General features: G+C 45.8%; 1 protein-coding gene across 1 annotated transcript in view; it reads left to right on the top strand.

The window, feature by feature from the left end:
- ndrg2 (NDRG family member 2) overlaps window positions 1–26,077 on the top strand; it is a 45,968-nt gene that overhangs the window by 7,768 nt on the left and 12,123 nt on the right. The window contains exons 2-3 of the mRNA XM_029674216.2: window positions 23,801–23,894; window positions 26,003–26,044. Coding sequence (XP_029530076.1) covers window positions 23,820–23,894; window positions 26,003–26,044 — 117 coding nt within the window. The 5' untranslated portion in view covers window positions 23,801–23,819. The remainder of the gene's footprint in view (window positions 1–23,800; window positions 23,895–26,002; window positions 26,045–26,077) is intronic.

Raw genomic sequence — 26,077 nt, 5'->3', positions numbered from 1 at the left:
TGTGTGTGTTTTTGGAGGGAAAGGGGTGTGTGTGTGTGTTTGGAGGGAAGGGGGTGGGGGGTCTAACTGGTGTGTGTTTGTCAAGGAAGTGTTTGTAGCACTGTGGTTAGCCCTGGTTTGAATCATTGTAAATGAGCGATATTCATGAACAGGTTCACCATAACGGTCTCACAGAAATTAAAAGAAAACTGTGTGAAGACTTGAGTGACACACAGAAAAGATTGATATTGAGAGAGCAGTCATTTTCTACAGTTTTTCCTTTAGAAGCATAGGCAAACTATGTTTCCGAGAGAGAGCAGGAGAGAGAGCGAGCTTTGGCACCTCTCAATATCTCCATGGTGGCTAGAGTCGCTTGTTCTATTCCTTTAGACATTTTGTCCTTCTTTCTCTCTCTCTCTTTGTTTTGCCTCTTCTCAAAGGCATACTTGTTCAGAACCGAACAGATCTTTACTCTCACACGCTTGCAGACACAGAAAAGCTTATACAGACACACAGTATGGAAGACAAAGAGCAGGTTGCTGTATCTGTGTCAGCTGGAGACCACTGCAGAGCTGCCTCCAGGGCAAAATTCATGACATTAAATGACAACCTGCAAACACATAGCGGACGTGTTGGAAAAACAACAACCCCCTGAATACTGAAGACTGAGATTTGAAGCAATATTTTCATTATTATGATCCAATATACAGTATATCCATGTAGTAATCTCAATTACTGTGTGTGTTTTAACCCTTCACTTCTGCTTAGATGTTTGTGCTATTCTTAGAAGATCAGCACAGCTGAGGAATTCTTTTGGGAGAGAGCTCTGTTTATTATGGGCAGTAAAGATGTAGGATCAGATCTCCATAACTTCCGGCAACGACAGAGATGGCCGCCTCGTTTTGCGTTCCTAGGAAACTATGCAGTATTTTGTTGGCTCACTCGAGACACGCTATCGGAGTCGGTAAAGCCAGCTGGTTTCTTCACGCATCGCGCCGACAGAAACCAGCATCTTTCTGGTAAGAAGAGGGGCGGGGGGGTATGCCTTATGATTAACGAGACGTGGTGTCATCATAACAACATACAGGAACTCAAGTCCTTCTGTTCACCTGACTTAGAATTCCTCACAATCAAATGTCGACCGCATTATCTACCAAGAGAATTCTCTTCGATTATAATCACAGCAGCATATATCCCCCCTGCCTACAGGGAGGAGGTGAGGGCCCTCGGAGTGTGGTGTCAGGAAAATAACCTCAAACTCAACGTCAACAAAACAAAGGAGATAATTGTGGACTTCAGGAAACAGCAGAGGGAGCACCCCCCTATCCACATTGACGGGATAGTAGTGTAGAGGGTAGTAAGTTTTAAGTTCCTCTGCGTATACATCATTGACAAACTGAATTGTCCACCCACGCAGACAGCGTGGTGAAGAAGTCGCAGCAGCGCCTTTTCAACCTCAGGAGGCTGAAGATATTCCGCTTGTCACCAAAAGCACTCACAAACCTTTACAGATGCACAATCAAGAGCATCCTGTCGGGCTGTATCACCACCTGGTATGGCAACTGCTCAGCCCACAACCATAAGGCTCTCCAGAAGGTAGTGAGAAGAGGTCGACCGAATTATGATTTTTCAACGCCGATACCGATTATTGGAGGACCAAAAAAGCCAATACCTATTTAATCGCTGGTTTTTAAAATGTATTTGTAATAATGACAAACACAACAATACTGAATGAACACTTATTTTAACTTAATATAATACATCAATAAAATCAATTTAGCCTCAAATAAATAATGAAACATGTTCAATTTGGTTTAAATAATGCAAAAACAATGTGTTGGCGAAGAAAGTAAAAGTGCAATATGTGCCATGTAAGAAAGCTAACGTTTAAGTTCCTTGCTCAGAACATGAAAACATATGAAAGCTGGTGGTTCCTTTTAACAGGAGTCTTCAATATTCGCAGGTAAGAAATTTTAGGTTGTAGTTATTATAGGAATTATAGGACTATTTCTCTCTATACCATTTGAATTTCATATACCTTTGGCTATTGGATGTTCTTATAGGCACTTTAGTATTGCCAGTGCAACACTATAGCCTCTCCTCGCTCCTACCTGGGCTCGAATCAGGAACACAACGACAACAGCCACCCTCGAAGCAGCGTTACCAATGCAGAACAAGGGGAACAACCACTCCAAGTCTCAGAACGGGTGACGTTTGAAATGCTATTAGCGCGCACCCCGCTGACTAGCTAGCCATTTCACATCACATCGTTACACCAGCCTAATCTCGGGAGTTGATAGGCTTGAAGTCATAAACAGCAGAGCTGCTGGCAAAACACATGAAAGTGCTGTTTGAATGAATGCTTATGAGCCTGCTGGTGCCTACCATCGCTCAGTCAGACTGCTCTATCAAATCATAGACTTAATTATAACATAATAACACACAGAAATGCGAGCCTTAGGTCATTAATATGGTCGAATCCGGAAACTATCATCTCGAAAACAAGACGTTTATTCTTTCAGTGAAATACCGAACCGTTCCGTATTTTATCTAATGGGTGGCATCCATCAGTCTAAATATTCCTGTTACATTGCACAACCTTCAATGTTATGTCATAATTACGTAAATTTCTGGCAAATTAGTTCGCAATGAGCCAGGTGGTCCAAACTGTTGCATATACCCTGACTCTGCGTGCAATGAACGTAAGAGAAGTGACACAATTTCACCTGGTTAATATTGCCTGCTAACCTGGATTTCTTTTAGCTAAATATGCAGCTTTAAAAATATATACTTCTGTGTATTGATTTTAAGAAAGGTTTTGGTGTTTATGGTTAGGTACACGTTGGAGCCACGACAGGCCTTTTTTGCGAATGCGCACTGCATCGATTTATATGCAACACAGGACACGCTAGATAAACTAGTAATATCATCAACCATGTGTAGTTATAACTAGTGATTATGATTGATTAATTTTAATGCTAGCTAGCAACCAAATACTTATTTTCCACCATAATTTGCAAATAAATTCATAAAAAAATCCTACAATGTGATTTTCTGGATTTTTTTTCTTCTCATTTTGTCTGTCATAGTTGAAGTGTACCTATGATGACAATTACAGGCCTCTCTCATATTTTTAAGTGGGAGAACTTGCACAATTGGTGGCTGACTAAATACTTTTTTGCCCCACTGTACATTGAAGCAACATCTCAAGACATCAGTCAGGAAGTTAAAGCTTGGTTGCAAATGGGTCTTCCAAATAGACATGACCCCAAGCATACTTCCAAAGTTGTTGAAAAATGGCTTAAGGACAACAAAGTCAAATTATTGGAGTGGCCATCACAAAGCCCTGACCTCAATCCTATAGAAAATGTGTGGGCAGAACTGAAAAAGCGTATGCGAGCAAGGAGGCCTACAAACCTGACTCTGTTACACCAGCACTGTCAGGAGGAATGGGCCAAAATTCACCCAAACTTATTGTGGGAAGATTGTGGAAGGCTACCCAAAATGTTTGACCCAAATTATACAATTTAACCTCATAGTCCGCCCCATCCCGTATGCGGTATCGTGACTACAGCCTCAATTACCATAATTTCTAAAAATCGCAAATGAAATGAAATAAATATGCCTGCTCTCAAGCTTATCCTTTTCTTAACAACACTGTCATCTCAGATTTTCAAAATATGCTTTTGAACCAGAGAAAATCAATCATTTGTGTAAGAGTGTTGATAGCTAGCTTAGCATTTAGCATAGCATTTAGCATATTCAAAAAACCAGCAAAGGAATCAAATAAAATAATTTACCTTTGAAGAACTTCAGATGTTTCAATGAGGAGACTCTCAGTTACATAGCAGATGTCAGTTTTTCCTGAAAGATTCTTTGTGTAGGACAAATAAATCCGTTTTGTTACTATGCATTTGGCTGAAACTAACTTCAATCACCTACACGTCAAACTTTTTCCGAATTAACTCCATAATATCGACTGAAACATGGCAAACGTTGTTTGAATCAATCCTCAAGGTGTTTTGTCATATATCTCTTCATTGAAATGCCGTTCGTGGAAGCATGCTTTCTTGTCAGAATCCCATGGAAAAATACCAGTAGCTGAGTTTTGCGCACCAATTTCCACGCAGGACACCGTGCGGACACTTGGCAATTGTAGTCTCTTATGGTCAATCTTCCAATGATATGCCTGCAAATACGTCACAATGCTCCAGACCCCTTGGGGAAACGATAGAAAGGGTCGGCTCATTCCTGTATTCACAGCCATATAAGGAGATCATGGAAGCACTTCGGAAATCCTGTTCATTTCCTGGTTGCTGAAACATCTTGGTTTTGCCTGAAGGTTGTTCTAGGGCACTCACAGTGAACATCTTTGCAGTTCTGGAAACGTCAGTGTTTTCATTCCAAAGCTATCAATTCCATGCAATGTCGAGCATCTTTTCGTGACAAAATATTGCGCTTAAAACGGGCACGTCTTTTTATCCAAAAATGAAATACTGCCCCTAGAGTCTTATGAGGTTAAAGGCAATGCTACCAAATACTAATTGAGTGTGTGTAAACTTCTGACCCACTGGGAATGTGATGAAAGAAACAAAAGATTAAATAAATAATTCTCTCTACTATTATTCTGACATTTCACATTCTTAAAATAAATTGGTTATCATAACTGACCTAAAACAGGGCATTTTTACTTGGATTAAATGTCAGGAATTGTGAACAACTGAGTTGGAATGTTTTTGGCTAAGGTGTATGTAAACTTCTGATTTCAACTGTATATAACTGGCCATGTATTCTTTGAAGCACAACCCTTCCTTTGCGTTGTATAACAAAGTTGAACCTGGAAGAACTGTCTGAGATTCTCTGAGTCGCCCCCACTCCCTCTACAAATCTAAAATCTTATTTAGCTATTAATACCCCTCTCATGTTGCATACCCTTGAGAATTAACCTTTAACATCTCAACCTTTCACCCTAAATTCCAAATTTAGACTACCTCAGTGTGTTGTTTGTCAGACTCATAGCCAGTAGAGAAAGAGAAGCCAGATGAGAAAGGGGAGCCCCTGCCAACGTGATTGTTTACCCTGCTTTCCATTACACTGGAAGCTTGTTGTTGGGTGAAGAGGGGGAGAGAAAGGGTTAGCTGGAGAGGGAGGGAGAGAAAGGGATAGATGAAAAGGAGCTGGAGAGGGAGGGAAATGGAGCGATAGGGGGGGTGGGATAACAAAGGAGCAAGGGGTAAAGAATAGGGGGTTAGTAATAAAATACAGAGAGAGAAGGTGGAGAGAGAGTGAAAACAGACAGATAGATGAAGGTATTAGAGAGAGGGAAAAGAAAGACGGATGCAGAGGGCAAGAGCGAGAGCTAGAGAAAAAAATAGATATATTATTGAGAAAAGAGAGCGTGAGATCCAGGTGCTCTGATAGTTATTCAGCTCATGTCTGACTGCAGGTGTTTTAGAGACTGACTGGTCTCTCAGAGGGGTTGAACAATGCAGGGTGAGTAAGCCACACACACACTTCCACACACACCTGGGTGTGTGAGCTGTATCTGTACAGTCGTGTTATCAGCACCCAGCAGAAACATAGCAGTACAGGGACACGCCTCAGTGAACAGCAGGACGTATAGATCAAGGTAGAGACCGAATATCCTGGATCCGCACAGAAAAAAAGTTACAATAATGGAAAAGTAATGTACGACTCCAACTCTGATATTCTCCCACAGGGATTCACTTACTGTAACAGTGCTTTTTCATAGAAAGAAATACATAAAATAATAATTCTTGATTTCGATCGGCAGATACCTCTGTTAGGGTAATTCTATTAGAATGGATGGCCATAACTCTGGTCCTTGAGGGCTGTAGAGTCCACAGGTTTTCATCAGGCTCTGTTCACTGTGGCCTATAATAGGTCAGATGTTTGTCGTCTGTTCACTACAGGCCAGGGGGATGTCGTCTGTTGACTACAGGCCAGGGGTAGGTCGTCTGTTGACTACAGGCCAGGGGGATGTCGTCTGTTGACTACAGGCCAGGGGGATGTCGTCTGTTGACTACAGGCCAGGGGGATGTCGTCTGTTGACTACAGGCCAGGGGATGTCGTCTGTTGACTACAGGCCAAAGGTCGTCTGTTGACTACAGGCCAGGGGTAGGTCGTCTGTTGACTACAGGCCAGGGGTGAAAAGTCTGTTGACTACAGGCCAGGGGGATGTCGTCTGTGACTACAGGCCAGGGGATGTCGTCTGTTGACTACAGGCCAGGGTAGCTCGTCTGTTGACTACAGGCCAGGGGGATACTACAGGCCAGGGGGATGTCGTCTGTTGACTACAGGCCAGGGGATGTCGTCTGTTGACTACAGGCCAGGGGGATGTCGTCTGTTGACTACAGGCCAGGGGAGGTCGTCTGTTGACTACAGGCCAGGGGTAGGTCGTCTGTTGACTACAGGCCAGGGGTCTGTTGACTACAGGCCAGGTGGAGTCTGTTGACTACAGGCCAGGGGATGTCGTCTGTTGACTACAGGCCAGGGGGATGTCGTCTGTTGACTACAGGCCAGGGGAAGATACTACAGGCCAGGGGGATGTCGTCTGTTGACTACAGGCCAGGGGATGTCGTCTGTTGACTACAGGCCAGGGGGATGTCGTCTGTTGACTACAGGCCAGGGGGAGGTCGTCTGTTGACTACAGGCCAGGGGATCGTCTGTTGACTACAGGCCAGGGGATGGCCAGGGTCGTCTGTTGACTACAGGCCAGGGGGATGTCGTCTGTTGACTACAGGCCAGGGGTAGGTCGTCTGTTGACTACAGGCCAGGGGATGGTCGTCTGTTGATGTCGTCTGTTGACTACAGGCCAGGGGTAGGTCGTCTGTTGACTACAGGCCAGGGGAGGTCGTCTGTTGACTACAGGCCAGGGGTAGGTCGTCTGTTGACTACAGGCCAGGGGTAGGTCGTCTGTTGACTACAGGCCAGGGGATGTCGTCTGTTGACTACAGGCCAGGGGTATGTCGTCTGTTGACTACAGGCCAGGGGTAGGTCGTCTGTTGACTACAGGCCAGGGGTAGGTCGTCTGTTGACTACAGGCCAGGGGTAGGTCGTCTGTTGACTACAGGCCAGGGGGATGTCGTCCTACCCACCTGGCCTGTGTGACTACAGGCCAGGGGGATGTCAGCTCTGGCCTGTGACTGACAGGCCAGGGGTAGGTCGTCTGTTGACTACAGGCCAGGGGTAGGTCGTCTGTTGACTACAGGCCAGGGGTAGGTCGTCTGTTGACTACAGGCCAGGGGTAGGTCCTGTTGACTACAGGCCAGGGGATGTCGTCTGTTGACTACAGGCCAGGGGATGTCGTCTGTTGACTACAGGCCAGGGGGTCGTCTGTTGACTTCCAGGGGTAGTCTCTGTTGACTACAGGCCAGGGGGATGTCGTCTGTTACAGGACTGTTGACAGGCCAGGGGATGTCGTCTGTTGACTACAGGCCAGGGGGATGTATCTGTTGACTACAGGTCAGGCCAGGGGATGTCGTCTGTTGACTACAGGCCAGGGGATGTCGTCTGTTGACTACAGGCCAGGGGATGTCGTCTGTTGACTAGGCCAGGGGTATGTCGTCTGTTGACTACAGGCCAGGGGTAGGGTACTGGGGGTATGACTACAGGCCAGGGGTAGGTCGTCTGTTGACTACAGGCCAGGGGTAGGTCGTCTGTTGACTACAGGCCAGGGTATGTCGTCTGTTGACTACAGGCCAGGGGATGTCGTCTGTTCACTACAGGCCAGGGGTAGGTCCTGTTGACTACAGGCCAGGGGTAGGTCGTCTGTTGACTACAGGCCAGGGGGATGTCGTCTGTTGACTACAGGCCAGGGGGATGTCGTCTGTTGACTACAGGCCAGGGGGATGTCGTCTGTTGACTACAGGCCAGGGGGATGTCGTCTGTTGACTACAGGCCAGGGGTAGGTCGTCTGTTGACTACAGGCCAGGGGTAGGTCGTCTGTTGACTACAGGCCAGGGGATGTCGTCTGTTGACTACAGGCCAGGGGGATGTCGTCTGTTGACTACAGGCCAGGGGATGTCCTGTTGACTACAGGCCAGGGGATGTCGTCTGTTGACTACAGGCCAGGGGTAGGTCGTCTGTTGACTACAGGCCAGGGGATGTCGTCTGTTGACTACAGGCCAGGGGATGTCGTCTGTTGACTACAGGCCAGGGGATGTCGTCTGTTGACTACAGGCCAGGGGGATGTCGTCTGTTGACTACAGGCCAGGGGTATGTCGTCTGTTGACTACAGGCCAGGGGTAGGTCGTCTGTTGACTACAGGCCAGGGGTATGTCGTCTGTTGACTACAGGCCAGGGGTATGTCGTCTGTTGACTACAGGCCAGGGGGAGGTCGTCTGTTGACTACAGGCCAGGGGTAGGTCGTCTGTTGACTACAGGCCAGGGGTATGTCGTCTGTTGACTACAGGCCAGGGGGATGTCGTCTGTTGACTACAGGCCAGGGGTAGGTCGTCTGTTGACTACAGGCCAGGGGTAGGTCGTCTGTTGACTACAGGCCAGGGGTAGGTCGTCTGTTGACTACAGGCCAGGGGTAGGTCGTCTGTTGACTACAGGCCAGGGGGATGTCGTCTGTTGACTACAGGCCAGGGGATGTCGTCTGTTGACTACAGGCCAGGGGGATGTCGTCTGTTGACTACAGGCCAGGGGATGTCGTCTGTTGACTACAGGCCAGGGGTAGGTCGTCTGTTGACTACAGGCCAGGGGGAGGTCGTCTGTTGACTACAGGCCAGGGGATGTCGTCTGTTGACTACAGGCCAGGGGGATGTCGTCTGTTGACTACAGGCCAGGGGATGTCGTCTGTTGACTACAGGCCAGGGGATGTCGTCTGTTGACTACAGGCCAGGGGATGTCGTCTGTTGACTACAGGCCAGGGGTGTCGTCTGTTGACTACAGGCCAGGGGGATGTCGGCCAGGGGGATCTGTTGACTACAGGCCAGGGGATGTCGTCTGTTGACTACAGGCCAGGGGTAGGTCGTCTGTTGACTACAGGCCAGGGGTATGTCGTCTGTTGACTACAGGCCAGGGGATGTCGTCTGTTGACTACAGGCCAGGGGTATGTCGTCTGTTGACTACAGGCCAGGGTAGGTGACTACAGGCCAGGGGGATGTCGTCTGTTGACTACAGGCCAGGGGATGTCGTCTGTTGACTACAGGCCAGGGGTAGGTCGTCTGTTGACTACAGGCCAGGGGTAGGTCGTCTGTTGACTACAGGCCAGGGGGATGGGCCAGGGGTCGTCTGTTGACTACAGGCCAGGGGGAGGTCGTCTGTTGACTACAGGCCAGGGGATGTCGTCTGTTGACTACAGGCCAGGGGTATGGTCTACAGGCCTGTTGACTACAGGCCAGGGGTAGGTCGTCTGTTGACTACAGGCCAGGGGATGTTGACTCTGTTGACTACAGGCCAGGGGTAGGTCGTCTGTTGACTACAGGCCAGGGGTAGGTCGTCTGTTGACTACAGGCCAGGGGTAGGTCGTCTGTTGACTACAGGCCAGGGGTGTCGTCTGTTGACTACAGGCCAGGGGTAGGTCGTCTGTTGACTACAGGCCAGGGGGATGTCGTCTGTTGACTACAGGCCAGGGGATGTCGTCTGTTGACTACAGGCCAGGGGATGTCGTCTGTTGACTACAGGCCAGGGGTAGGTCGTCTGTTGACTACAGGCCAGGGGTATGTCGTCTGTTGACTACAGGCCAGGGGGATGTCGTCTGTTGACTACAGGCCAGGGGTAGGTCGTCTGGGACTACAGGCCAGGGGTAGGTCGTCTGTTGACTACAGGCCAGGGGTAGGTCGTCTGTTGACTACAGGCCAGGGGTAGGTCGTCTGTTGACTACAGGCCAGGGTAGGTGACTACAGGCCAGGGGTAGGTCGTCTGTTGACTACAGGCCAGGGGTAGGTCGTCTGTTGACTACAGGCCAGGGGGATGTCGTCTGTTGACTACAGGCCAGGGGTAGGTCGTCTGTTGACTACAGGCCAGGGGTATGTCGTCTGTTGACTACAGGCCAGGGGTAGGTCGGCCTGTTGACTACAGGCCAGGGGTAGGTCGTCTGTTGACTACAGGCCAGGGGTATGTCGTCTGTTGACTACAGGCCAGGGGTATGTCGTCTGTTGACTACAGGCCAGGGGTAGGTCGTCTGTTGACTACAGGCCAGGGGTATGTCGTCTGTTGACTACAGGCCAGGGGGATGTCGTCTGTTGACTACAGGCCAGGGGTAGGTCGTCTGTTGACTACAGGCCAGGGGTGTTGTTGACTACAGGCCAGGGGTAGGTCGTCTGTTGACTACAGGCCAGGGGTAGGTCGTCTGTTGACTACAGGCCAGGGGATGTCGTCTGTTGACTACAGGCCAGGGGGATGTCGTCTGTTGACTACAGGCCAGGGGATGTCGTCTGTTGACTACAGGCCAGGGGTAGGTCGTCTGTTGACTACAGGCCAGGGGTAGGTCGTCTGTTGACTACAGGCCAGGGGGATGTCGTCTGTTGACTACAGGCCAGGGGGATGTCGTCTGTTGACTACAGGCCAGGGGGATGTCGTCTGTTGACTACAGGCCAGGGGGATGTCGTCTGTTGACTACAGGCCAGGGGGATGTCGTCTGTTGACTACAGGCCAGGGGTAGGTCGTCTGTTGACTACAGGCCAGGGGTATGTCGTCTGTTGACTACAGGCCAGGGGGATGTCGTCTGTTGACTACAGGCCAGGGGGATGTCGTCTGTTGACTACAGGCCAGGGGTAGGTCGTCTGTTGACTACAGGCCAGGGGTAGGTCGTCTGTTGACTACAGGCCAGGGGTAGGTCGTCTGTTGACTACAGGCCAGGGGGATGTCGTCTGTTGACTACAGGCCAGGGGGATGTCGTCTGTTGACTACAGGCCAGGGGTAGGTCGTCTGTTGACTACAGGCCAGGGGTAGGTCGTCTGTTGACTACAGGCCAGGGGGATGTCGTCTGTTGACTACAGGCCAGGGGTATGTCGTCTGTTGACTACAGGCCAGGGGTAGGTCGTCTGTTGACTACAGGCCAGGGGTAGGTCGTCTGTTGACTACAGGCCAGGGGGATGTCGTCTGTTGACTACAGGCCAGGGGGATGTCGTCTGTTGACTACAGGCCAGGGGTAGGTCGTCTGTTGACTACAGGCCAGGGGTAGGTCGTCTGTTGAGTACAGGCCAGGGGTATGTCGTCTGTTGACTACAGGCCAGGGGTATGTTGTCTAAAGGCCATGGTAATGCTGTCTGTTGTTTAAAGGCCAGGGGAATGCTGTCTGTTGACTAAAGGCCAGGTGTGTGGAGTTGGCTCTCCAGTCAGTCAATGATTGATCAATGAAGGGTGAACAGAGACCGGGAAGGGACACAGCAGATCTCAAGGGCACTGACCTGTATTACCTTGTATCAAAGCAATATTTACTGTAGCCACATAGTACCATCCACTCCACAACAGAAAGATGTGATTTCTGGAAAGCTAAAGAATTGCATCCACTTGAGGAAGATGGGACTCTGTAGGGAAAAGCATCCAGAAAGATGTGTTTCCTCAGATTACTTACTGATCTTTTAGCTGTGCTTCTGTGTTCTTCTCTTCTGATTCATGATCCTCTTCTATTGGCAGAACCAATCGAGAGATCAGGGCTCATATTTGTCAAACGTCTCAGAGAAAAAGTGCTGTGCTGATCTAGGATGAGTTTTGTGATTTAGATCATAATGAATCAAATGATTATGGACAGGGAGGACCTGATCCTAGATCCGTTTATCTACTCTGAGACGCTTGATGATCACAGGCCCATATCTGTGTCACTACTGTTGTAGCACTTGGTAGTCTCTGTAGTGGAAGAAGTCTATCCAGTTGGCAGAGTACTGAGGTAGAAATGGTCCGAAAGGTTGTTGACATTTCGCATATTGGTCCAAGGCTGCCTGATAGCAGTTCAAAGACCTGGCACCGTGGCAGTCGAAGCTCACTTGAGAGAGCTGAACTATTTTATCACTGAGTAATATTGTAGTCCTTGATGGTGAATCAACAAGTGTTTACTTCACTGAAGCTACACTTACAATATTCCTCATACCTGCGTTGCATTCACTGGAGAGCATAATAATAGAAATATCAGATAGAAATATACTATGTAGAACAGATATGCTTCTATGGAGTGAGCATATGGAATTGGCCATTGTTACCTTGTGTTGATTTTATAGTGTACAATTTCTAGTGTTGATTCAGGTGTTAAATTAACACTAATTTGTGTAAAATAACCCCAGTGTTGGTGTTAAGACAACCAGCGTACAATCAAAACCACGCCCGTCATTCTCATATTTTCCAGCATGCTCTATTACAGTTAGATTTTTGAATTCTTTCTTTCAATATTTCAATATCTATACGTATTGCACCCGTTACTGAAATGGTTGTTCCAGTTTAAATACTTTAGGACATGGTTTCCCAAACTAGGTCATGGAGACCCCAAGGCGTGCACGTTTTGGTTTTTGCCCTGGCCGTCATATTGAAAGCTCAGAGCCAACTTTGCTATTTTATGATTTTGTCTATTTTCACAAAAGGTATCCGCTATCATTTCTTACAACCAACTTGCCAATGTACAGCCACTTGATAATAAAATGGATGACCTCCGATCACGGATTTTCTACCAACCGGACTCTCGAAACTTCAATATTCTCTGCTTTTTTGAAACATGCCTCTTGAACAAGATAAAACTCGATGGCTTCCTCATTCACCGTGCGGACAGGACAGTGCAGTTGGGGAAATTGAGGGGAGGAGGGGTTTGCCTGTTCATCAACAACAGCTGGTCTGCTGACTCGTTCACCCGTCTTGGAATACCTGATGGTCAAATGCTGACTCTTTTACCTCCCGAGGGAGTTTTCAGCTGTTATCGTGACTTTTGTATACATTCCACCTCAGGACAAGAAAAATAACAAGCTGGCATTTAACAAACTTACCAGGCTATAACCACGCAGTTATAGCCTGCACATTGACGTCGGTCGCCAGTTTACGGTGTTTCCTCCGACACATTGGTGCAGCTGGCTTCCGGGTTAAGTGAGTACTGTGTCAAGAAGCAGTGCAGCTTGGCAGGGTCGTGTTTCGGTGGACGCATGGCTCTCGACCTCTGCCTCTCCCGAGTCTGTGCGGGAGTTGCAGCGATGGGACAAGACTGTACCTACCAATTAGGGAGAAAAAGGTGTACAAAGTAAAAAATAAAATGATTAAAAAAAATAAAAAATACATTTTTTATATGAAATATGAAAACATTTACAAAAAACAACTTTCATCCAGAGGCTGCTATTCTGGTTGCCGGTGAATTTAATTCCACGTCGTTAAGAAACGTGATACCCAATTTACATCAACACGTCTCCCTCACCACTAGGGGCGATAAAGTCCTAGGACACTGTTATTCTACCCACAAGCAAGCATGCAAGGCCCTCCCTTGTCGGCCATTCGGCAAATCAGATCATGACTCCGTACTTCTGATTCCTGTTTACAAGCAGAAGCTCAAATAGAAATTACCTGTCACTCGCTCTGTTGTGAAATGGTCTCCAGAATCCTAGATTATGCTACAGGATTATGCTGATTATACTGATTGGAATATGTTTCGGGACTCTGCCGATTACATCAACGTGCTAACCACCTCCATCACCGGCTTCATTAGGAAATGCATTACCTACATTGTCCCCACAGTGAAGGTTCGCTGCTTCCCCAATCAAAAGCTCTGGATTAACACTGAGGTTGGCGATAAACTAAAGGATAGGGCTGCCGCACACAGGGCTGTCGCAGGCAACCTTGAGGCTACGGCTGAGGACAGAAACAAGTACACAATATGACGTCCGCAGAGCAAAAGGTCAATATAGGAATTCGGTGGAATCATACTACATAGGCTCTGATGCCCGCTGCATGGGGCAGAAGCTACAGTCATTACGGATTACGAAGGAAGACCCAGCCATGATCTGCCCAATGATGCCTTTCTACCAGACAAACTCAATGCATAATATGCACACTTTGACAATAACAAGATTGTGCCGGATGTGAGGGCCGCCACTGACTCAGAAGATTGGATGATTTCGCTCTGAGGCCGACGTAAGTGAAGTCTTTAATCAGGTCAACCGATGGTATTCCAGGGCGCGTTCTCAGGAGCATGTGCAGAACAGCTGGCAGACATATTCACAGTCATTTGCAACCTCTTGTCCCCGTCTATAATCCACACATTCATGTCCCCATTCTTGTCCCCCAGAACACCATTGTCCCCTCCAAACTCGTCACCAAGCTTTGGAACCTGGGACTGAACACCTCCCTCTGCAACTGGATCCTGTAATTCCTTCCAGGCCAACCCCAGGTGGTGAGGGTAGGTCACATCAACTCCGCCATGCCGACCCTCAGGAGTGTGTGCTGAGTCCCCTCCTGTACTCACTGTTCACCCACGACTGTCTGGCCTCGCATGACTCCAACACTGTCATCATGTTAGTTAACGAAACGACGGTGGTAGGTCCTGATCACCGGCGACAATGAGACAGCCTACAGGGAGGAGGTCAGTGACTGGAACAACAACCTCTCCCTCAATGTCAATATGACCAAAGAGCTGATAGTGGACTACAGAAAACGGGGGTCGAGAATGCCCCCTTCCACATCGACAGGACTACAGAAAACGGGGGTCGAGAACGCCCCCTTCCACATCGACAGGACTACAGAAAACGGTGGTCGAGAATGCCCCCTTCCACATCGACAGGACTACAGAAAACGGGGGTCGAGAACGCCCCCTTCCACATCGACAGGACTACAGAAAACGGGGGTCGAGAACGCCCCCTTCCACATCGACAAGACTACAGAAAACGGGGGTCGAAAACGCCCCCTTCCATATCGACAGGACCTTTGTGTCTAAATCACTCGGAACTTAAAATGGTCCACACACGCTTACAGTCGTGAAGAAGGCGCGACAACGCCTCTTCCCCCTCAGGAGGTTGAAAAGGTTTGGCATGGGCCCTCAAATCCTCAAAAAGTTATAGAGCTGTACCATTGAGAGCATCTTGACTGGCTGCATCACTGCTTGGTATGGAAGTAGCACCGCCCACGATCGCATAACGCTACAGAGGGTGGTGCGGACAGCCCGGGACATCACTAGGACCGGGCTCCTTGCCATCCAGGACCTCTATACTGACTACACACATGCACAACAACTCACATACAATCATCATGTACGCACGCTTCTGCTACTCTGTTTATCATATATCCTGATGTCTAGTCACCTTACCCCTATACATATCTATCCATCCAGTATCCCTGCCCATTGTAAATATGGTATTGGAGCTGACCGTGTATATAGCTTACTTCATTGTGTTCTTCTTATTTCATAACTTGTGTTTTTGTTCTACCTTGTTATTTTTAGTATTACATTGTTATTGATTACTGCATTGTTGGGGTTTGAGCTTACAAGAAAGGCATTTCACTGTACTTGTGCATTTGACATTGAAACTTGAATTACACATCACTTTGCAAGTCAGGATAATGTGACTTGGAGGTCTGATGTTGCCTGTAAATCATGAGATTCAGGCCACTCTATTAGGGTAAAACTAGGCCCTCAAAATAAGTCCTTATGAAATATGTGTTGTATTGTGTTAAACAATCATTAAAATTAAAGGATTTTTCTTTTGGAAAAGTTTTGTTGCATTTCCTTTAAAACAGCTCCTATTTTTGCACAATTTTATACACATAAAAAACGGCATAAAAGTATAAAACACAGTATTTGAATTTTACATTTGTTAAAAAGTACATGTTAATAGAAACAACCGTGAATAAAAGTACTTTTTCTTATAAAAAAAACATCAAATTCTGTAAAAGCCATTTAAAATGTGTACAAATGATTTAACAAAGGTAAAACATTTTTAAGACATGAAAAACATGTCAAAAAGTCACTTAGTTAAAAGGCTGTCTTCGGTCCTTTGCCAGGAACAGGGTGAGTCCTTATCAAACTTGCCTCCTGCTCCTTCGAATCAATTACCGCCCTGTCTGTCGGTGCCCAGAGGAGATCCCTCCCCAAGGCGCTGCAGCGCTGTCAGGCCTTGGCCGCCGAGGCCTTGGGTATTGTGGGGAACCCTTCTCTTGGGGTCGAGGCCCCCTTTCTTCTGTACCACCCTAGGGTTTCCGTGGCTACCATGGCCACTGCCTGGGGGTGGTCTCTACTCGTTTCGCTACCAGCAGGTTGCGGGAGGACCACAGTGCATCGTTCAGACACGTGAGGATAGGCCAGAGCTTGGTGAAGGCCTTCGGTGGAATAGGCCTTCGGCCCACCCCATACAGCACGAGCTGGGGTGTTAGATCCTCCCCTCCTGGCAGAAACAGGGAGACCAGGGGGCCTGCTTCCTTCCACAGGTCCCTGGCGACTGACCCCTGGTCGGGGGCATGCGGGTGTCCTCACCATGCCCCGGGAGTGCATAACGGCCCTGACCGGGAGGATCTCATGGGCGACCATCCAGGACAGGTCCCGGTGCCGGTTCAGCAGAGCAGGATGGGCCACGTTGCACCAAACCGTTGTGGGCTTGGCTGTAGCAAGCCCGTGCACTGGACACTGGTTCCCGCTCCTGCACAAGAGAGAGAAGAGAGCGGTGTTTAGTTAAATCCGTGACTGGCTCTTTTTCCAGTTTAAAATTTCTTAAGAACTTTTGGAGCTGGAAGTAGTGTGTGGAGAGCAGGAAAGAGACTGGGGCTCGGAGGTCGACCGGGATCAGCCTCAGGGTTCTGAGGTAAGATCCCAGCCAGAACCGTGCGAGGGCCTGAGTCTTGTTGTTGACCGGGGAGGTGGCAAGAGTGAGATGTAACGCTGTGTAGCGGCTGCCCAGGAACAAGTAGAGGTCAGGCAAGCCTTAATGATAAAATATTTGATAAGGATCTTACTTAGTGAAGGTCACAGTACTGAAAATGGATGAATGCAACAACAAAATCTCTCTTCACTAATAAATACAGTCATGGGTGGTAACGATACAATTCACTCGAAAGGCAAGGCACTCTGGGGAAATATTCAAATAAGGCTTTACACAAAGCAATGTGTTAATTTAACACTGAAAAGTGTGGACCTGTATAGATACTGGACCAGTTTTATACTTGACACTCTATGTTGATTTAACACTGGAGTATTTGCTGTGCAGGGTGCAACATTTCTATCTCACGTTTTCAGAATGTTGCGCCCTCCTGAACGCAACCATGCCGCCTACATAAGCTTCATGATTTTTAAACGGAACACATTTAGTTACATATGGCAGCTGTACTGACTACTCCACCGAACGGTCAGATTATATCCAAAGCCTGTGTAAACACAATTATCCAGGGAGAGCTATTTCCTGATGCGGTAAAAGCTGATTTTGCGTGTCAGGCTACCAAGCGCTTCAGGACCGATAACGCAAGCTAAGCAGCTGTTGAATAACATCCATAATACAAGGAGCAAACTGTTGAGAGATAGAGAGGGGGGGGGTGTTCAGTTCCCCCATAGCTCTCTCCCTCGCTCTCTCCATCTCTATGTAGTGACAGACGGTCCCTCCTGTGCAGTTTAACCATTTTTACACGCTCTAGAACACACTGACTCACACACAGGGAGAAAGATAGATTGAGAGGGGGAGAGAGTGTGATTGAGAGGGGGAGAGTGTGATTGAGAGGGGGAGAGAGTGTGATTGAGAGGGGGAGAGAGTGTGCTTGAGAGAGAGAGAGAGAGAGGGCAAGAGGAAAAGAGAGAGGGAGAGAGAAAGAGGGGCGGACAGAAAGAAAGAGGAGGGTGGGAGCAAAAGAGAAAGGAACAGAGATAGCAAATGACAAATTGGCTGTATATACATACAGTGCCTTAAAGTATTCATACCCCTTGAATTGTTTTAAAAATTACGATTGTTTTGTCACTGGCCTAGACCAAATTAAAAGTGGAATGATGTTTTTCAATAGTTTTACAAATTAATTACAAATGACAAGCTGAAATGTCTTGAATCAATAAGTATTCAACCCCTTTATGGCACCCCTAAATAAATTCAAGAGTAAAAATTAGCTTAACAAGTTACCTAATACGTTGAATGGACTCACTCTGTGTGCAATAATACTGTTAACATAATAGTCATAAAAACAATCTCATCTCTGTACCCAACTCATTAAATGATCTGTAAGGTCCCTCAGTTGAGCATCGAGATTCAACCACAAAGACCAGGAAGGTTTTTTAATGCCTCGCAAAGTAGGGCACCCACCATGAGGCCAATGTTAACTTTAAAACAGTTAAAGAGTTTAATGGTTGTGATGAGAGAGAGAGAGAGAGAGCTAATACATAATCAACCTACCCGCTAGTCGCATGACTGAATGATTGCCACATTCCAGTCAATAGCTAACCAACTAGCTCTGGCACATGACACATTGTGGCTGATCATTTTGTGAAACAGTGTGATGCAATGCTGCTGCCTGTGTAGAGCTCCGGTCTGAAGTAGTGCACTATATAGGGAATTTGGGATGATGTCACTGTTTGTTGATTTGCAGAGAGCTGATTCATATTGTTATCCATGGCTTGTATTGTAATTGAATTACTTGTGTACAACCAAATTGTACCGGGTGATTGTCTCTCGGAATAATTATCAGTTACCATTCCATAAAATGACTTTCATGTCATGTGGCATTAGATTGGACATCTAGTCGCTCGCTATTAAAATGTTAATTTCAGTATTTGAAAGTAATAATATTATGAAGGCGATAAAATATCTTCTACATTCTGAATAATAGAGTGGAATAAAGATGCTTGTGAAGTGGTAGCATTGCCGCCTCCGGCTCACGTATCTATGCTGTCAGCAAGGGTTGGAATCCAGCCAACTGTCCTTTAAAACAACCTCTATCTAAAGATTGAAAATGTCATACAAATCTATATCTGTGACCCAGCCCCCCTTTTCAGTCTTATGTAGCAACATTTGAAATTGTGTTTTTCACATTGGATAAAAGTTGAGATTCTACAAAAACACTGCAGTTGAGCAACGTCGGGAAAGTAGTTCTGCTTTGAAAGGTGATAAACTTGTAACCCTACTTTTGACAAAATTGGCTTTGAATGTTTTGGTACACATACTGGAGAGCTCTTCTTTGCCTACACCCATTCAGCATTGTTCACACCCTCTTAAGCCTTAGCCCCACCCATCTCTTTAAGGATTCACATGTGTAACCATGTGTTTAGCAGAGAGAGCAAGGTAGTGTAGTAAACAACCAAAGATTTCAAGAGTAAAAGTGGTGAAGATGGTAGCCTACAATAAGGGAAACCTCCAGGTAAAATACACTATCTAGTCTTTGGCCTATATTCTAATCTGACTTTGGTGCAGGTCATGTTGTTCTTTACATTACCGTCTCTGGTAAACACACACTACATCAAATAAATATGTTTATTTGTCACATACACAGGATAGAGGTGTATTTTTTAATGTGTTAAATGGTTACTGGCATAGTCGCAATATCAAAAACAGAAAGTGTCCAGATAAAATATTTTATCATTATTAGATGATGCTTACCCAGACACACTTGCCTAAATTGATGGGTCATGTGAAAGAGAGGCTATAGCCATCTAGCTACGTGGATGGGTCTCAATTGTCTACACTTGTTCACATGTTCATGAAATAAAATAAATGGCCGTAATCACCCCAAGACACACCTGCCTAACTTGATAGGCCATGTGAAAGAGAGGCTATAGCCATCCCCCAGCCACATCTAGCTACGTGGATGGGTCTCAATTGGCTAACTTGATAGGCCATGTGAAAGAGAGGCTATAGCCATCCCCCAGCCACATCTAGCTACGTGGATGGGTCTCAATTGGCTAACTTGATAGGCCATGTGAAAGAGAGGCTATAGCCATCCCCCAGCCACATCTAGCTACGTGGATGGGTCTCAATTGGCTAACTTGATAGGCCATGTACTCATCTGGGGAAGTGGAGTCTTGCTTGGACATGTAAATTAGCTGCTAAACAATGAACCATAATGTAGTACTAGCAATACAAATGGATGGTCATATTGTAGCACCCCGTATTATGGGCATATTCAACAGCGTTTTTAAGAAGTATATTACCTTCAACACTGTTATCTTGTGATCAAGCCGTCAATGTTTTGTGATTATTGGTGTTGTAAAAATGTTAGCTAACGTGTTAGAAATTAGCATGTTTAACATTTCAGTGGAAATACTACTATTTGATAAGCGGTTCAGTGAAAAAAATAATTCCGGTATTATCGGCATACGGACCCCACCTTACTATTTTGTTCAATTACAAGATATGTCTGTTTAATTTTGTTCAAAAAAGAGACAATAACCTCATATCCAAAGTTTTTACTAGATAGTTGGCTAGTCTTCCAGTTAAAAAAAATTGAAAATCGGTGGTCAACTAGCTCGAAGGGTGTCTTTAGTCTCAAAACGTACAGTTATTTTCCAGTCCGTTTAAATGTTGAGATCAAGGTGATTTAATTCTCCAACCGTTAGAGAGTGTCTGAAGTTGGGGGGGTGTGCGATGTTGGGGGAAAATTAGCTAGCTAGCCACCATGCATGAAATTCTGTAGTATGAATCTGCAGGTAGCTAAAGCTAACCAACAAGGTTCAATGTTAGCTAGCTAGCTGACATTAGGCTATATCTAGCAATGCAAAAGATTTCTGAGATACAAATAATATTACTACACAGATCATACATGTAATGTTAGCTAGCGAGCCAGCCAGCTAATGTTTCACTGATTTCAAAACTTGGTCAACTTCTTCTATGACAACAACACTGTTGATCAGCATTTCTTCCCCATCACTGTCATCAAATCACATTTTATTTGTCACATACACGTGTTTAGCAGATGTTATTGCGGGTGTAGGGAAATGCTTGTGTTTCTAGCGCCCAACAGTGCAGTAATATCTAACAAGTAATATCTAACAATACACACAATCCAAAGTAAAGGAATGGGATTAAGAATATATAAATATTTGGACGAGCAATATCAGAGCGGCATAGACTAAGATACAGTATATACTTATGAGATGAGTAATGCAAGATATATAAACATTATTAAAGTGACTAGTGTTCCAATTATTGAAGTGGCCAATGATTTCAAGTCTGTGAATATAGGGCTGTGGCCTCTAATGTGCTAGTGATGGCTGTTTAACAGTCTGATGGCCTTGAGATAGAAGCTGTCTCTCGGTCCAAGCTTTGATGCACCTGTACTGACCTCGCCTTCTGGATGATAGCGCGGTGAACAGGCAGTGGCTCAGGTGCTTTTGGTCCTTAATGATGTTTTTGGCCTTCCATGTTTCATCGGGTGCTGTAGGTGTCCTGGAGGGCAGGCAGTGTGCCCCCGGTGATGCGTTGGGCAGATCGCACCACCCTCTGGAGAGCCCTGCAGTTGAGGGCGGTGCAATTACCGTACCAGGCGGTGATACAGCCCGACAGGATGCTCCATTGTGCATCTGTAAAAGTTTGTAAGGGTTTTTACGTGCCATGCCACATTTCCTCTTCCTCCTGACTTTGAAGAGGCGCTGTTGCGCCTTGTTTCCTTCTCCACTGTGCTCCAGTCGATGTGGATAGGGGGCTGCTCCCTCTGCTGTTTCCTGAAGTCCACGATCAGCTCCTTTGTTTTGTTGACGTTGGGTGAGGTTATTATCCTGGTACCACACTCTCAAGGCCCTCACCTCCTCCCTGTAGGCTGTCTTGTCATTGTTGATAATCAGGCCTACTACTGTTGTGTTGTCTGCAAACTTGATGTTTGAGTTGGAGGCGTGCGTGGCCACGCAGTCATGGGTGAACAGGGAGTACAGGAGAGGGCTGAGCACGCATCCTTGTGGGGCCCCAGTGTTGAGGATCAGCGAATTGGACGTGTGCGTTTCCTACCTTCACCACCTGGGAGCGGCCCGTCAGGAAGTCCAGAACCCAGTTGCACAGGGCAGGGTTCAGACCTAGGGCCGCGAGCTTAATGATGAGCTTGGAGGGTACTATGGTGTTGAATGCTGAGCTGTAGTCAATGAACAGCATTCTTATATAAGTATTCCTCTTGTCCAGATGGGCTAGGGCAGTGTGATGGCGATTGCATCGTCTGTGGATCTATTTGGGTGTTAAGCAAATTGCAGTGGGAATAGGGTGTCAGGTAAGGTAGAGATCCTTGACTAGACTCTCAAAGCATTTCTTGATGTCAGAAGTGAGTGCTACAAGTCGATAGTCATTTCGTTCAGTTACCTTTGCTTTCTTGGGTACAGGAACAATGCTGGACATCTTGAAGCAACATCAGAAGACTACAATGTCCGGTTCCTTTTTATTGTTTTTTTTATACCTAAATCAGGGATTTCCACATCGTCTCGTTCATTTTCGAAGTCCGAGAGATTCAGTATGCACGATCTTCCTCAGGAAAGTAGTCCATCACAACTTTTTCCCACTGATCTTTGTCAATAGTACCTGCTAAATTCAGGGCATCAATGTTGTTGATAGCAGTAGCAACACTTTTGCAGTTCTCCGTGATATCTTTCAAAAAAGCTGCGGTAGCAAGGATTATCTGCACATACTGAGAAGCTCATGTTATAGACTGTCACGCCCTGACCTTAGTCTTTTTATTTCTCTATTTGGTTAGTCGGGTGTGATTTGGGTGGGCATTCTAGTTTTTCTATTTCTTTGTTGGCCGGGTATGGTTCCCAATCAGAGGCAGCTGTCTATCATTGTCTCTGATTGGGGATCATACTTAGGTAGCCTTTTTTCCCACCTTAGTTTGTGGAATCTTGTTTTCGTGTAGTGCCTGTGAGCACGCCAGTCGTTACGTCTCGTTTGCTGTTTATTGTTTTTGTTGGGGAGTTTAATTTTAATAAACATGTAGAACTCTATGCACGCTGCGCCTTGGTCCACTCATTTCAATGAACGTGACATAGACAGAAGCATGCTACATGGCAGACCAATCCGAACTCATCTCATTGGCATGTCCAGTCCATCCATGGCTAGCGGGATTTTTCTGTGGCTGAACCAACTAGGCTTGTAATTTAACATTTTTATTTGTATTTACAGATGGCATACAAGTTTGTTATTAAGGCACATGAAAGTTCACATGTTCCAAGAGGCGTTTCTGCCAAAAAACACATATTGATGAGAATGATTAATTTCCTGAAACGGGTAACATATTTAAAAATGTAACCTTCTTCTTCTCTGAGGGATATCCTGTCCCTAAATTGCAACAGCCTGACAGAATAGAAAACACAAATCTAGGGAAGGGATGTGCTAATGGTTAGCCACAAGCCAAGCTACAGCCCGCCATATCATCATTCATCAGCCTTCAATGTGCACTTCCTCATTTCAGACAGGCTACTGTTTTGGGCATGGTCAATTTGATACGGAAAGAATACAAAAACAAGCTATATTATTAGGCTCACAAGTTGATGATATTTATCAAACAGGTGACAGTGATGATTATATTAAGACGATTCAGGAGTACTCAACCTCCAAGTCGCTGTGGAGAGAGATAGGGAGAGATGGGCAGAGTGTCGAGGGATGTTCTCTGTGTTTGAGACACACAGAGACACAGGCACCTTAGGGGCCACACACACACTGGGATTACAGTTGAATAATGTCACCTTGGCACTGCATTCTGCCTAAAGTGGCCTATGTACGTCCCTCTCTGCTTGTTCTGTTTCTCTCTCTCTCTCTCTCGCTATCCCTCCATCATCCCTTATTCTTCCCAGTTAATTATGTTGCAAACTTTAATTAGTCAATCACTTCCATGAAGTCGTGCGGAACTGCGAAAGTCCCAGTGGATTAAGGCAGAGTGTGTGCGTGCGTGCACGTGAGAGACGCTCGAATTGTAATGCGTTTTCATTCATAAACGTGTGTATCTTCTCTAGGACTTGAACAAGTGACGCCATGACGACGGAGATGCAGGAGATCGCCATCACAGAGGAAAAACCTTTACTTCCTGGTCAGCCCGATCCTACAAAGGTACACACAGGCACATACACACACATACATACACACTGCCACATGCAGGCTGACACATCCAGACTTCAGAAAGTATTTACACCACTTGATTTCTTCCACATTTTGTTGTTACATGGTGGGATTAAAATGGATTGAATTGTCTTTTTTTTGTCAACGAACTACACAGAATACTCTGTCATGTCAAAGTGGAAGTCAAAGTATAAGATTTGTAGAATAAACAATACTAATATGTCTTGATTTTGATAAGTATTCATCCCCCTGAGTCAATACATGTCAGAATCCCCTTTGGCAGTGATTACAGCTGTGAGTCTTTCTGGGTACATTTCTAAACGCTTTGCACACGTGGATTGTACAATATTTGCACATTATTTAAATTCAAGCTCTGTCAAGTTGGTTTTTGATCATTGCTACACAGCCATTTTCAAGTCTTACAATAGATTTTCAAGCTAATTTAAGTCCGTACTAGGCCACTCAGGAACATTCAATGCCGTCTTGGTAAGCAACTCCAGTGTATATTTGACCTTGTGTTTTAGGTTATTTTCCTGCTGAAAGGTGTTGGAAAGCAGACTGAACCAGGTTTTCCTCTAGGATTTGTCCTATGCTTATCTCTGTTCCGTTTATTTTTATCACAAAAAAACGAGTCCTTGCCGAAGACAAGCATACCCATAACATGATGCAGCCACCACCATGCTTGAAAATATGAAAATTGGTACTCAGTAATGTGTTGGATTTGCCCCAAACATAACACTTTGTATTCAGGACATGAAGTACATTTCTTTGCCACATCTTTTGCAGTTTTAACTTAAGTGCCTTATTTCAAACAGGATGCATGTTTTGAAATATTTTTATTCTGTACAGGCTTCCTTCTTTTCACTCTGTCAGTTAGGTTCGTATTGTGCAGTAACTACAATGTTGTTGATCCATCCTCCGTTGTCTCCTATCAGCGCCGTTAAACTGTAGCTGTTTTAAAGTCATGGTGAAATCTCCTTCATTTCCGGCAACTGAGTTAGGAAGGACGCCCATATCTTTGTAGTGACTGGGTGTATTGATACACCACCCATAGTGTTATTAATAACTTCACCATGCTCAAAGGGATATTCAATGTCTGCTTATTTCTTTTTTTGCCATTTACCAATAGGTGTCCTTCTTTGAGTGGCGTTGGAAAACCTCCCTGGTCTTTGTGGTTGAATTTGTGTTTGAAATTCACTGCCCTACTGAGGGACCATACAGAAAATTGTATGTGTGGGATACAGAGATCAAAAATCATGTTACACACCATTATTGCACACTGTTAGCCCATGCAACCTATTATGTGACTTGTTAAGCACATTTTTACTCCTGGACATATTTATCCTTGCCATAACAAAGGGGTTGAATACTTATTGACTCAAGACATTTCAGCTAGCCATTAAAAAAATAAAAATGTCTAAAAACACAATTCCACTTTGACATGGGGTATTGCGTGTGACAACAATATCTTAAATTAGTCAATTTTAAATCGGCAACAAAATGTGGACAAAGCCAAGGGGTGTGTCTTTGTGTGTGTGACTGCATGTGTTCTTGTGTGTGTACTTGTGTAGTTGCTGGGCTAGGCTGGCTCAGACATGAGAGCTTGGTTGATGTCATAGCCCTGAGGGTGTGTAAGATGAGAAGCTCTTCTGTTGTTGTGCAGAACAGAGCTGAAGAGGAGGGTTTAAATGTGTTGTCTCACTGCTGCCATCTGCTGACGGTGGACTGTTAGGGGAATTACAGACTCAAATGCATGAACCAGGACCATATTCCAAGAGTGTCTCAGAGTAGGAGTGCTAATCTAAGATATCAGGTCCGCCGTGTCCATAATCATAATACATTGATCTTATTCATTATGATGTAAAAGATAGAAACTGACCCTACTTTGTGAATACGGGCACACGACTCATGTTAGTGGGTTGATACTGTGAAAAGTATTTTCCAATGAACAGCTGTACATATTCATTTCACAATTATCTTCCCAGAGAGGTTCCCAGATGTATTTCACAATGATATTGTGTGTCAGAAATATGTCTGGTTCTGCCTACTGTTGTACCCAAAACCAATAGAGACCTGAACGGCTTTCTCCATCTTTGTAGGATGTTGAGGCTGCAGCTCGGATACTGTTGGACCAGGGCCAGGTAACACTGTTTCTGAATAAATGGCCGTGTGTG

Source organism: Oncorhynchus nerka, linkage group LG12 (genome assembly GCF_034236695.1).
Source record: "Oncorhynchus nerka isolate Pitt River linkage group LG12, Oner_Uvic_2.0, whole genome shotgun sequence".
Lineage (NCBI taxonomy): Eukaryota > Metazoa > Chordata > Actinopteri > Salmoniformes > Salmonidae > Oncorhynchus > Oncorhynchus nerka.
The sequence above is the reverse complement of the archived record's forward strand: the minus strand, read 5'-3'. Positions and strand labels throughout refer to the sequence as shown.